This window comes from Mirounga angustirostris, unplaced genomic scaffold (genome assembly GCF_029215605.1).
Source record: "Mirounga angustirostris isolate CCGP_5_RB_7025 unplaced genomic scaffold, mMirAng1.0.hap1 SCAF_7, whole genome shotgun sequence".
Taxonomy (NCBI): domain Eukaryota; kingdom Metazoa; phylum Chordata; class Mammalia; order Carnivora; family Phocidae; genus Mirounga; species Mirounga angustirostris.
Window position 1 is genome coordinate 58,198,250 of NW_026991715.1, and position 14,716 is coordinate 58,212,965.

Sequence of the window (14,716 nt, forward strand, 5' to 3'; positions counted from 1 at the left end):
GTCTTATAGCATATAATAATTATAATAGCTAATATTTATTGCCTTTTTAGGGTGCTCTGTGCAACTAACTGCTCTATGTGTATTCTCAATTCATCTCCTCAACTCAAAGAAGCATACTGTATACCCATTTTATGGCTGAAGAACCAAGGTTCAAAGAAATTTGTAACTTTCCTGAGGTTACCTAGCTAATAAGACCACCAAATGGACAAGGGTGTCCGTTTCATGATTTGGGTCGCTGAAGCCCACCAGACGAAGACTGCCCGGAAACCAACCTTCAAACAGGGGTCAAACAAAATCAGGCTTATTAAACTTGTTGTGGCAAGACCAAAAAAAAACCATACCCCTGAGACTATAAGCAGGAGAGAATAGGGGCTTAGTGTAGAGTTGGGCTTGTACTGGTGATTCTAATATGGATTTAGGGAAACAAGGACCAGTTATCTTCGGGGAGTTGTCAGGAAGCAGGATCACTGTGGTGTTTCAGTACTTTTTATCTAGGAGGTGAAAAGTTAGAAGGGAACTAGACTGTCATCCATCAACACAGTTGTTCATCTTAGTTGGAACAGCAGGACGATTAGTTACTTTGTGCTGCCTAGGGTCCTCTTCTCTGTCTTGATGTGATTGTGGATTGTTTCCATCTTGTCCCTCCATGGTCACAGAGTGGCTGTGTCTGAGAATTGTTTGTATTCCGTAACAGTTGTTTATGCTGAGTCACCCTCAGACGGTACCCCCTGGCTCTTGATTCTCTGGGCTCCCTCCTACTCCCCCTCCCTCTCTCTCCCCCTTGCCCCTCTTCCCTCTCCTGCCTCTTCCCCTCTCCTTCCCTCTCCTCCACTATTTCCTCCCTCTATGGATTTCATAGTAATTGCTGATTTTTTCCGTCTAAAGAATAATCCACCATCATTAGGTCCTGTGTTCTGTCCCCAGGGAATGTTAGCACAAGGAAGGTTTTCAGATTCAGAGACCTCATCTTGAATCTCAGCTCAGCCACTTAACACCTATTTGACCTTAGGCAAATTAGTTGATCTTTTTGGCCTAGGTTTCTTCATCTCTAAAAAGTGAAAATGATAATTGCCTTGCAGAGTGTTTTGAAAATCTGAGATAATTTACTTACAGTGCTTGACACACAGAGTTCAATCTGACCACTGTTAAAAAGGCATAAACATTTGTCTAATGTTAATTTGATTTATACTTCATAAAGTAGAAGTCTAACAGCAACAAAAATATTTTCTGTTACATAAACTATTTGATTGTGGAAGGTCAGAGAAGATGGGAAGAGCCAGGCTTTCTGAATGTGATTCTCTACTACTGGATATTATATAATGAAACTTGCTGTAATTACTGTTTTTACATATATTAAAATTAAAAAATGCATAACGTTATGCTACTCATTTAACTAATTAAAAATACAAGGTAGTGCTAAGGCTCTCAACATTTCAGTACCTGATAAAACTGGATGAGATACAGGAAAGGTTGCCACAGTTACAGACTGTGCAGGAAAAAATGGCGGCTGAGGAAGTTTGTAAAGAAGAGCTGAAGACATAGAAAGCCTGTCGTCGTTGTACGCACAGTAACAGGTCTTGTAAAGCATTTCCACTGCAGGTTTACTTTTTACACAGGCAAAGGTTAGGATTAAGTCATAGGAGGATGAGCTACTAAAATTACCCCTGAACTGGGGGGTGGTTTTTGTTTCCATCTTTGTTTTTTTCTGTATATTTTTCTACCTTTTCCAGGTTTTCTACAGAAGTCCTGTTCATGATCAGACAAAAAAATGTTTTGGCAGAACCAGAAACCAGGACGAAGGCATTTAGTCTTCTAAAAATCCTGTTTTTCCTGAAGTTGCGAGGTTTCTCAGCCATAGTTGCCAAAATCTTGACACTGTGTGTGTGTGTGTGTGCGTACATGTGCACACGCGTCTCAGACATCCTGAGGCATGTGCTAGACGTTAAACGGTCCTTGAGATTCTAGTTCAGAATTACCTCACATATGTGAATTGTGGAAACTGGAATGGCCCATTACAAACAGTGTTGCTGAGATCGCCCAATCTTCTTTGTTGTGTCTCCAGTTGTTTTATGATTTAATAACTCTATTTTAAGAGAAATACAGTTGGAAAACATCCCGCTAATGAAAAAAAGTTGTTACAAATGACTCACTTTCCGTGTGGTCCCTTCTTCTCCCCCCTCCCCATCCCTACTCTAGAAGTCCGGCCTTCATTTTCGACACACAGATAATACGGTCCAGTGGTTAAGGGCAATGGAGTCTATTGGTCTACCCAAGGTAAGCCTGAACTGGGAAGCCAAAAGGGGTCATGTAAACACCTCATTATGAAAAAAGATGTGGCACACTGAGATACGGTAATGCGGCAGACGGCCTTTTTGACTCAGGCACGACAAATGTGAGGACTACACAGAAATGTGGAAAGGCCTGTACAAAGTAATATATGGCAGGAACTCAGGATGAAGTATGTACACAGATGGAGAGCAGCTAGGTTAAAGTGAGTATAATATAAATTCACAAGGTCAGAACAAGCACTAGCTGGTAGATAGTTCATTTGAAATAGCCACCTCCTTTTTAACTTCAGATTCTGTATTGTACTTCCGTATATTGTATCACTGTACATTATAATGACAAAGGCATTTTTATAAAGTATTACTATAGATCATATTATCATTTTGAATGTTAAAAGCTAGAGGACTATAGCTCTTCCTCTTGACATAGCTGTGCGAAATAAAACTCAGCAAATATTCAGAGCTTGTTAAATTGAACGCGTGGGTGCCCTTAAGCCTGAGACACAAATAGACAAGTAGAGGAAATGAGGAAATAATTACATTTGTTAGAAATTGTAGAGTGATTTCTTAAACTTCTTATTTTGAAATAATTTTAGATTCACAGGAAGTTACAAAAATAGTACATCTGTGTGTATTCTTCATTTAGCTTCCCCCAGTGGTGACATCTAGTAATTGTAGTAAAATAATAAATTGACATTGTTATGTTACTGTTAACAAGACTACAGACCTTACTTATATATGCATTGATTTTTGTGTGTGTGTTTCTATGCAGTTTTATGCCATGAATGTATGTGACCACCAGCACGGTTAAGAGACAGATACCACAGAGGAGTAGGTCTTGACATGGCATCCTTTCCTAGCCCTGTCCCCTGGCAGCCACTAATCCATTCTCCATCTCTGTGGTTTTGTCATTTTGAGAAGTAGGTAATCTTTTGAGATTGACTTTCTTCCAGTAAGCATAATGCCCTCGAGATTCATCAGGTTTTTGTAGGTATCAATAGTTCACTCCTTTCTATTGCTTATTATGTACAGCTGTTCTGAAGAAGTGATGTAGGAGTGATCCTGCTTGAAGGCAAGGGGACAGGCTACTGATGTAAGACCTTTGTTGATGGTGGTATTATTAATCCAGGTTTGAATTTAACAACCCTACCACAACAAAAACAAAAAATTCCTTAATGTAAATTATGAAGGCCTGTTTTTCAATCTATTCGAGCTTCTACCTGATTTAGTTCAGCTTATTTTATCTCAAAATAGTCAATATTGATTCAATATTGATTTCTCCTTCCATTTTTAATCACATTACTTTCCCTTCTCCTAAAATGCCCAGAACGTTAATTGCTGTTCCCATCTGGGCACTAGTTATAACATAGAATTCATATTTCTAGATTATCATTTAGCAAGTACTAACTGGGTAGTAAACAGATTAATAAGGAAAGAAAAAAAATTCAAATAGGATTTTCCTGTATGAGGCAACATACTTTAAATTAGGATAATTTTGTTACGTTTCATAGATTTGATTTAAACCTTATCAAATTGTGTGTGTTGGGCCAGGTTTTCCTTAATTTTAGGCCAAATAAGTGATCCATGTAGCAGATGCTGTTTTAACACTGATTTTTTTTTTTTAAGTGCTTGATCCATTACATTGCAGGGATGAGAGACCAATAGTGTGCTGGATTGATGGATATATTTGACCACTACTAATGTCTTCATTTACCAATATTAAGTGCCTACTCCGTGTTCAGCATTGTGTTAACTTAGCTGGGGATACGGTGATGAGTAAAATGTTCTGGGCAACTCTATGAATTGATCCCATCTTACTGCTAAAAGAAGTCCTATTTCATAAAGATTTTTCAAAAGAAATGAAACAATATTTCTATAAATACATATTTCCATACAGAGAGATATAAAGAAATATAGAAAGTTGTTGAAAAGAAAGGGAGTGGGGAGCCATAGGGTTCAGTTCTGCTTCCCCAGTAGACCTGTTCTTCTGAACTGGGAATCCTCTTCTGATGGACGCTGTAACTGTAAACGGGGTTGAGGGAACATTGAAAAGAAGTTTTCGTTGTTGAAGTTTCCTAGGCTGCAGACGTTTCTTTAAGCGCTCGGTGGCTCTACATTGTGGCTGAGGAAACCTCGCTGCTTTCTTCTCAGCTTTTTTCAATGTCCAGTAGAAAATTGCACTTGAGTATCAAGTGCTATCATATGATAAAGGATGTCATTTTAGTTTTTATGTCAACTTTTATAAAATATCTGCTGAAAGCCAGCAATGCCAGTATGTTTATCTTTTTCTTAGAAGCTTCAAGGCTAATTATTCATTTTTTGGTGCTTAGGAACAGAGAAGTTTGGTGCCCTATTCTGAAATCTGTTTCTTATCAAGCTTTTAGTTTCAGGTTTAAAAGTAGTGTAAATGTGTATTAAAAGCCTCAGTGTTCAAACATATTTAGGTGTTTATGCAAAAAAGTGATCAGGTGTTCAGAAAATACAGGGATGTTCATTGCAGTGAAATTTAATAGGGACAAGTTGGGGGCAAAAAAAAAGTTCAGCCTTGGAGAACTAGCTTAAATTATCATTCAAAAAAATAAAAGAATCACAAACATCTATTAGAAATAATATTCTAGTAGAATAATGAAGGGGATGGAAAACAGTCATCTTCTATGGAACTATAATAACACTATACTAACTGGGGTTATAGTATTACAGTTTTGTTTTCACATACAGACATAAACATAAAAAGAGACACATATTGAAAAAAGACTGGAAGAAAATATACCAAAAGGCTAATGGTAACAATCTAGGAAGTGAGATTATAGGTAATGTTTCTTTCATGCTTCATTTACTTTCCAGATTTTATTTGGTAAAATGTATTCCTTCAAGCAGAAAAGAATATCAGTGTGTGTTGTGTGTGTGCATACCTGTATACACAAGTGTGAGGCTAGGTGTTTAACGTTACAATAAAACACTGTACGCTGGACACCCTTCTCAGGCTAGGGTACCTGTAGGCAGTCACAGGAATGACCCTGCTACAGAGAGCACAGCCTGACCGGGCTTACCACGTGTGGAGTAAAACTGCCACCCAGCCTTGTGGATGCAGCCTTCTGGCAGTGGCCTCCTGGAAATCCCCCGATCTCCTGAGCCCACTAGGAGGCATGCTGTCAGGGGACCAGATGCACCAATGGGTCTGCCTGTAGAGCGAAAGGGAGCAACAACGGAGGGGTTCCTCTACATTTAAATAAATACAGCAAAGACAATCCAAGTAGCATCATTTGGGAGATTTAAAGTAACTGTGCAAAGCAGAACATAATAAAACACATTGTTTCTTTTGTTTTCCAGATATTTTATCCAGAAACAACAGATGTCTATGACCGGAAAAACATACCGAGAATGATATACTGCATTCATGCATTGAGGTGGGGGAAAAAGATACAACTAAGAGTCGAGGAAGTAGATTTAAATGAAACTGTAGTTTCTGTTTTAGAAGAGGGATTTTAAGTTACTTAAATAAGCTAAAGAAATTTTTATTGGATTGGGTTGTTTAGAATTTGGCACGAATTTTTTAAATTGTCACATAAGTACAATCCTTGAACTGGAAAAATATTTTTCCTGATTTTTTAAATCTAATTCAAAACAGAATACCAGAAAATTAATGAAAGACCTGTAAGTATAATGAGAAAATTTAAGTTGAAACTTCTAGGGATCTCATAATATGTTGCCATGTTCATATTCTTGAGTTGTGATCTAGTTTACCAGTCTAGCGAAATACATCAAATGAGCAGCTTTAATGGTCATTTTAATTTTGATATTCTTAAATTATCATTTTGCTTCAATTCTCATTATAGACTAAAGAAGTCCAATATAAGGATAGTTTCTTTTGACCTTTGCTCAGTAGAACTTGCACCATGAGGGTAAAGAAGAAGCATAAGAGTTGCTTTGAGTTAGTCAAATCAAGATATGTTCTTTTTTTTTTTTTTTTTTTTAAGGAGAGGAGGAGGGCAAAAGGGAAAGAGAGAGAGAGGGAATCTTAAGCAGGTTTCAGCCCAGTGTGGAGCCCGACTCAAGGCTGAATCTCACAACCCTGAGATTATGACCTGAACCAAAATCAAGAGTCGGACACTTAACCAACTGATCCACGCAGGCACCCCAAGATACTATCATTCATTAATTTAAAGCAATTGTTTGGTAACTTAATTTTTGAAAATGCTTAAATTGTGCTAGTTCACAGATAATTTTTTATCTTACTGGACTGGAAGAAACGTTATTTTTAGATGGTAACAAAGATGATTTTAAAAATCCGGTTTATGGCTGTCATCTTGCATTCACGCAGGTAATGGCTGGAAGACTTCATGTCTCATTAAATTTTAAAATTCTTCTAGAACGTCTGCCTTGTGTTTATATCACTAGAAGTCATTTTCCTGGCAGAGTCTTCTGTGTAGAGGTTTATATTAACTTCTTCCTGGCTCTTTTCCTCTCCAAAGGAAAAGGTTTCTACAATAATTCATTGCACTGCTGGCCTACTAGAAAAGAATTTTGATTCTATCATGTAATTTGACTTTTCCCCCTGATCAGTACTTATGAGATTTCTTTGGAAGATGACAGTTGCTAGAAATACAGACCAAATGTAGGTGCCTTTCTTTTTATTCTAGTAATTTAGAATGGGGTAGAGGGCGGGATCCCTTCTATGCCTGCCACCTCATGTGTGGCTAGTATATCATTATGCCAGCAGTGTTTCTAAAAGCTTTCTGTGCAAAAGTGCTTGTCTTGAGGAATATTTTCAAATGGGTTGCCCAACATTCCTTGTCAAATATTTTTCAGAGCTTAGAATGATCACTTAACACTGCACTTAGTACTGCTTTTGTGACCTGCTAAGCCAGCTCCCATTAGTTAATGTCATTATCATATCCACCCATCGTAGTGCTAATCTCCAAATCTGTGGCATGCTCTTGGAGTATCTTGGACAAGCTTAAATTGATTTCCCGACACCTGGGGCGTTAATGTTAAGCTGCTTATAAAGAAATGGTGTGCTAAGTTCCTTTTTAGTGATGTCACTCTTCTTGCACAGAAATTATATAGAACTGCACTGAGGCTTACAAATCGGTTTGTGTTCATTTCAACAACAACTTCAGCAGCTTGGTAATTGAAGAACAGGCAATTTCTTATTCTTGCCACTTGTATGCGAATGTTGGTGTGATATTTTCTAGGACTGTTTTTCTCAGTCATGCGATTACTCATGGAAGTCTCCATTACTGTTAATCATTCTGGAGCAGATTCCTCTTGAGCCTGTCCCTCACCAGATCTGACCTTAGGAAGGATCTTTACTGTTTACTTAATAAACAGCATTCCCTGGGAGACTTTCCTTCACTTTTCTCTGTCCTAAACTTACTGTATGGCTGCTTCTTGGTATAGAATGGAGAAGTCTCAAGTATATCTAAAGTTTTTGTCTATCAAAATTTTTTCTCTCGGGACACCTGGGTGGCTCAGTCGGTTAAGCGGCTGCCTTCGGCCCAGGTCATGATCCCAGGGTCCTGGGATCGAGTCCCATATCGGGCTCCTTGCTCAGTAGGGAACTTGCTTCTCTCTCTCTCTCCCTCTGCTTGTGCTCTGTCAAATAAATAAAATCTTAAAAAAAAAAAAAATTTTTTTTTCTCTCAATGGTTTAGAATGCAGTCACTCAAATGAGGCTGATATTCTGCTCTGTTGGCCAAGACACATTTGGGAGCTGGGTAGCAGAGCCCTTTAATAAGGACAGTGGGTTCGCTCTCACTGAATAATTAGAAGTGATGCTGGAAATGAACACATACATGTCTGGCCATTATATCCTGGCTGGGGATACAGCAACATTGCTGGTGTAGAAAGTCATCATTACTGGACAGGGAATTGGGCAGGTCAGAGGTTCTGAGTATAGATCAGGAGCCAATGGAAAGATCCCCCAGGTACCCAGGCACTACCTTCCTGCCACCCCAGCCCATGGGCCTGGTGTGATCTGCAATGTTAGCTCTCAGCCTCACCAACTTCTCTTCTGCTCCCTGTCTTCTTGATTTGGGCTTACCAACCTCATTAGGATCCTCTGGGGTTTTGCCCTTGCTTCCTGTTTGTATCTGCTTTCCATTTTTCCTGCCTGGTCCTCACCTTTTCACTCTTATTTCTGACCCTGGTCTTGTTGCCTGCCACTCATTGATCCCTTTGTGTGCAGCTTGATGTTCTCAGTGAAATGCAGCCAGTGACGGTCAGCACAGCAGCCCCAGGGGAAATCCTCAAGCTTCGCTTCCTGTAGAAAAACTCACCTCAGTGAGAGGTGACCTCATTCTTTTTCCAGAGAAATGTTTGTTATCTTTTTCTTATTCAAAGTAAAAAATATAAATTCTCATCGTGGGGAAAAATTGGAAAACTCCAAAAAAATACCAAAGGAAAAGTTAGCTAACGTACCCATTATCACAACACCGATATATTATGACTGTTTGGTGCATTTGCACTTAAAATGTGTATAGGGCATGTTTTCTTTTTGTGGCTTCATTTGGAATGTATGAAAGTCTGCAATGAAAAGAAACAAGTTCAAGAAGTGAGAGCCTTGCTAACAAGTTACTGCTAATGATTTTTTAACTGGGCGCTTATGCTTGGAGAAAGAAGAACACTTTTTGCCTGTTGTTCGTTGCTCAATTTATAAAACATCCATTAAATGTTTAAACATTGGTTATAAGATGAAATTAGTTGAAAAATTTTAGCAGAACTGATATTTGGAACACGTCAGATATACCTTAAGGGCAGATGAAATACCCGGATATATCATTACACACTGACACACTTAAACCCATTCTGAAAGATCCACACTGCAAGTTTCACTCATTTAATTATTGATGCACTAATTTTGACTCATGCCAGGACTAGAATATATTGACACTTAGCCAGAGTTGACATGATCATAAGGGCACCAAAACCCAAAGACCTTCACACCTGCCCGGGTTATAGACCTGGCTTCTGACCGCTCAGTTGTCAGGCAGAACATGGTCCCAGTTTGGCTTCTTTTTCCCAAGGTGAGTCAGGCCCTGGCTACCAGGCGTCAGTCAGACCTTTATAATTTTCAGTATATGGCTTCCAGGTAGGTTTTTATTTCCATTCTGGTCCCCACCCCCAGCCCACCCCGCTTCCCCCAGAAATGATTTACGGCCTAAGTCTCGCTTGGCCAGTGTTACATAACCCGTTGTCCTGTCATAATGATGTATTGGCCTGATCTGTTAACATTATTAAAAGCTTATATATGCCTTTTGAATATTTTCGTGAAATTGGTTGGGCGTTCTGGAGGTTCCTCACCCACGAGATGAAGGATTGACTCTACCTACCGTTCTTTGGTAGATTGTTCATTTGGCTGATTTATCATCTCAGACTATGTTTCTGGATCCTCTGTCTGCTTGATGATGATGCGATTGTCAGTGCCAGACCCTCTTCTTCCCTGGATGTTTCTGTCTTACACTGTGTGTTCTTCAGGCCTTTCTTATCTTGGGTCACTTCCTTGGTTTTCCATGACACTCTGGCTTGGAGTTCCTGGTTTTTACTCTTTTGGTGTAAGTGTAATATAAATAGTATAAAAATATGTATGGTCCATAGACAGATATAGAAAAAACAAAGCACCTGTATTTTTTTTATTATTATTATTTATTCATTCGAGACACAGAGATACAGAGAGAGAGAGAGCGAGAGAGCATGAGCAGGGGAAGAAGCAGAGGGATGGGGAGAAGCAGGCTCCCCGCCGAGCAGGGAGCCCGATGTGGGCCTCAATCCCAGGACCCTGGGATCATGACCTGAGCCGAAGGCAGACACTTAACCATCTGAGCCACCCAGGCACCCAAAGCACCTGTATTTTAATAATATGTCCCATCTTGCTAAAATCAGTACAAGTAATTATCCGTGTCTTACTTTATCAACTTGTATTACAATTTCCTTTCTGTACACTTTGTATCATTCTCTTTTGATGATGGTTGTGAACTCCTGGCCTTTCACAGACTTCACCAGGGATAGTATCTTCTGCTCTGATGGATCGGATTGATTTACTTTGGTCAGTGGGAGCTCTTTGGGACCAGCGCCTTTGTCCTTGTAGCACTGTCCCTGACATTACTGGAACTATCCTTGCTTTGTGGTCACAACAGGATGTTCCAGTCCTATCGTAATTATTTCTGCTTCCAGACATGAAATCAACTCCCCTCCAAGGAATCCTTTACAAGTCATATGTTCATAATGATTTATCTCGTTTGATAGATTAGGGTTTTAGATTCTGCTTTTCTTACCATACAAAGTTTCTTGGACCATTAAGACACTGACAGCACCAAGCTGAAGATCAGCCTGCCTGCCCTCTGTGTCATGGTTGGTGCTCCTGCTGCAGATCATGTCACAACCACCCCAACAGTCATGTTTTCAAATGCAGTGATGATGCCAAAATAGCACACGTTTGGGGCTTGCATTTGTGATCATGGCACTGGTGACCCCAGTCCCAATTAACCAGTTGTCATTCCAAATGCACTGATTGCTCAGGGAAGAAGGGCCCCTCTACAGCACACAGCAGTCAGGTAGCTGCCTTGCTTACCAGGTTGATTAGGTATCTGGCCCTCAGGCTTTAATGCCGAACTCTCTTTGTCTTACGCTCTATGCCCTAAGGACCTTTTACCTTTTAAAAAAAACCAGTTGATGGCTTATACCAGACTGATGGTGGGTCTGGCAGAGAACATACTTGTATTTATAAATAAGCTTCCTAGAAATAGTTTTTAACCCAAAGGGCAGGTTCTACTTTTGTGTCCTCAGGAGGGATATGCGGAGATGGCAATATTTGGGATTAAGATGAGAGGGATGATGACACTTTATGTAGCTTTCAGATCACTCCTTGTTCAAAATTCCCCACACTCTAGACCGTACTCTCTCCTCCTCTTCCTATCCTGAAATAGTATCAGGACTCTATCTTCTTGTCCTGCTAAATTCTAAGCTCTTCGAGACCGTGAACCATGCCTTGTCACCTAACGCAGCACATACACACCACTGATGCTAAATTAAGTCTCTCGAGTTCATATTTTTTAAAATTTTAGCTGGGGTAAGTGTGCCTCAGGATTCTTTTTATTTTTGATTGAATATTAGGTGAAGAACCCTGGATTTTGACATGATACTGGCAGTGATGTATGTGGTTAAGATGGAAAAATAATTTGGTTCTCTAGATAAAACTATTTGAAACATGGAGCCAGTGAGGGAAAATAGTAAAAGGTTCTTAGTGTTGAAAATAGGGAAACTGCTGTGATAAGTCCTTAGGAAGTTGTTAATTATTATTAATTGGTTATTAATAAAGGACACACTTATTTAACAAGATCATAGTAATAATAAAAACAAGTATATGCCTGGTACTGTTCAAAGTACTCTACAGGTAAAATCTCATTTAATCCTCACCATATACCTATGTGGTCCATATGTTTAATAATCCCATTTTATCACGAAGGCAGTTGAGGTACAGAGAGGCTAAGGTCACACAACTAGTACATGGCGGAGTTGGAATTCAAAACTAGGCTGTGTGACACCAGGTCCTGGGCTGTTACTGGCTTAGTCGTTGGCCTCAGAAAGGAGTCACGTGTTTCCATACTACTAAGAAAACTCTAAAGACAGCATCCGACCTGAACTTGAGCACAGGCTACTCAGCTGTTAATTTCAGGAAGTTTTAAAATGAGAAATCACGGAACCTCAGAAATGGAAAGACCTTGAGAAGTTTCTTTTGTCCAGGTCTTCATTTCGGAGATGAGGGGACTGCAAGCAGTGGATTATGTGAGGGGCTCAGAGTTACACATCTAGTTGGGGCCAGCCTGGCAGCCAGAATCCGAGTCTTAGGATACTGGTCCCATGGTCTTTCTGGTTGGCCCCCAGGCTTTGATTTATAAGCATTCATCTCACATACTACACCATAAAGTGAACTGCACATGATTTGATGCAGAAAAGCTGAAATAAATTCAGCTCCTACCTTGTAAATTTGCATTTCATTACTATAGCACCTTTTAATGTGTATATTGAAAGTAGTAGGAAAAGCCCTGATAGTATTTTTTTTTTTTTTTACTTTATTGCTTCCTGTACTTGAACTGATATTATTTGTACAAATGGGAGCACATGGACCAGAGAGGCTTCAGCTACCTCAGGACAACCTCTCTGTAACTGGCCTCTAAGCTACACAAGTGCGCTGTCCCTTTGGAGTATTAAGAGCCTCCCTATTCCACACCAAGTACTTTCTTATTTGGGGAAAGCTAAGGGATGGTGACGTTCATTTCCTTGGCTTCCTTTGGAACTGCCTTAGCCCTTTGTATTGGCTCTTAGGCACGAAAGGTGCTTAAAAAGTTGTGTGGAAGAGCTCCAAGAAATTGGTGTCTTTTATATTGGACAGGCTCTTTTTTTTAAGATCAAGACTCTGGATTTCCTATAGGCTTCAGGTAGTGAATGGCCTCATTTGAATTTAAATGCTTGGGAAGGAGTGGGCTGCTATGGCTGATTCTTCTAGGCATGGGAATAGTGGGTAAGTACTGAGTAAACTGCCCTTTTGAGTAATCTGCTTGGAAGTGCCTCCCACGCAGAAATTTGTTATAAAACTCCCACACAATGAAAAGTGGCGTTTTTTAAAAAGCTAATAATTTAAGCTTCAACACTGGAGGCAATAAATGTAGAAAATGGGAGCCAGATAAAAAATATACATTAACGTTTAAACATTTTTGGTAGATGTATATATACGCAAATGAGATTTCTAATTGATTCATACCAATTTCAGAAAATCTCTTATTTAAAATCACTTTAAAAGCCAAGATTGTTTGATCCAAAAGGTAACTTCTCAGCACCACCTTGTGGTAACTTTTAGTTAAACCTGGATGTTGGCTTACGGTAGGATTTATATTAGTATTACAGCGTACAATGGAGAAGTAGAAAGTGTAATTGGAAATAGCCACCTAATTTCTTCAGTACCACAAGGGGAAATTAGTACTCTTGTTTCGTGTAATACTTATAGTTCCTGTTACCAACAAACCTGTATTTTGTGGAAGCCTAAACACGTTTATTTTAGGAACAGTGTAGCAGAGAAAAATATTTTTTATGTAGTGGATATTCCATGCATAGTAATTAAGTGAATGGATAAACAGAGAAGATAATGTGAAAACAATTGACCTGAAATTACTAAAGTAGTAATTTAAAAAAAAAATCATTTGCCATAAGAAACAATGCTATCCACTGACCACACAGACGGGATGGGATTGACTGGGAAACAAGACCGAAGACCACAGCCCAGAAATCCCAGGATGCAGCAGAGCAAGGAGCTGCCCTGGGGCTTGCTATAGGCAAGCCAGAAAAAGAGATCCCAAAGCCAGCATTAACCCAGAAGCCCTGATGTGACAAAGCAAGACATGGGGCACCCTCGTGGTGTCAGCCCCGCATTCCCACAGGGTCTCCTTAAAACTGGCGCCTGTCCTGGGAACCTGTGGTCAACAATGACAGAAAGCCAGTCCCAAGCCCCAAGATGAGCCCCAGATCAGGAAATGCCAGACATTTGAGGGAAACCAACCCTCTGAAAGTGGCATTAGATTCAACAAGAAGAAGTAACAGTCAAGGAATAAAGGAAAATATGAAAATAGGTGCTATTGGTAATTTATTCAACTCATCTACTTAACAAGTACTTATTGAACACTTAAGCTTACAAAAACAAAGCTAAAATTAAGAAAGAGGAAAATTGGAGGGGGCACCTGACTGGCTCTGTCAGTGGATCGTGCAACTCTTGATCTCGGGGTTGTGAGTTTGAGCTCCACGTTGGGTGTGGAGATTACTTAAAAATAAAATCTTAAAAAGAAAAAAAATGGGGCACCTGGGTGGCTCAGTTGGTTAAGCATTTGCCTTCAGCTCAGGTCATGATCTCAGTGTCCTGGGATCAAGCCCCAGTCCAGCTACCTGCTCAGCGGGGAGCCTGCTTCTCCCTCTCTCTCTGCTTTTCCTCCCCCCACAACCCCGCTCTGCTCGCTCTCTCAAATAAATAAAATTTTAAAAAACAAACAAAAATCCCCACGGTGTTAAGCAATTATAGATAGAAAATTGGTTGTTAGAAGACATTTTATGGATGCCTCCTACTTAAATTTTATTGTCACATCTTCAAAGTTTCTCCCATTAAATTATGTTTATATTTTCTTTGTAGATTAGTTCATGTATATTTTTAAATTTAGTTGTAAAAAGAGAAGAGAAAGATGCAAATCAGATACTATGAAAGAAATTGAAGAAAGAATGATTTTTCTGTCATTTCTTAATGTGTGGCTTTTATTTTCCTAGAATTCTTTTGCAGCTTTGCCATACCTATCCATTTAATTCTGTTTAATTTTGTAGTACGTGTTAGTACAAAGGAACTGTTGAAGAGGTTGACATTTCATTTGTTCCGCATGATGTGGGCTCCCTTTTAA

General features: G+C 39.5%; 1 protein-coding gene across 4 annotated transcripts in view; it reads left to right on the forward strand.

Moving 5' to 3' along the window:
• IQGAP2 (IQ motif containing GTPase activating protein 2) overlaps positions 1-14,716 on the forward strand; it is a 289,473-nt gene that overhangs the window by 148,894 nt on the left and 125,863 nt on the right. For 3 of the 4 annotated variants that reach the window (XM_045896728.3, XM_045896738.3, XM_045896719.3), the window contains exons 4-5: positions 2,197-2,274; positions 5,616-5,692. In XM_045896728.3, coding sequence (XP_045752684.1) covers positions 2,197-2,274; positions 5,616-5,692 — 155 coding nt within the window. The remainder of the gene's footprint in view (positions 1-2,196; positions 2,275-5,615; positions 5,693-14,716) is intronic. The other variant, XM_064596257.1, reaches the window with a different exon arrangement.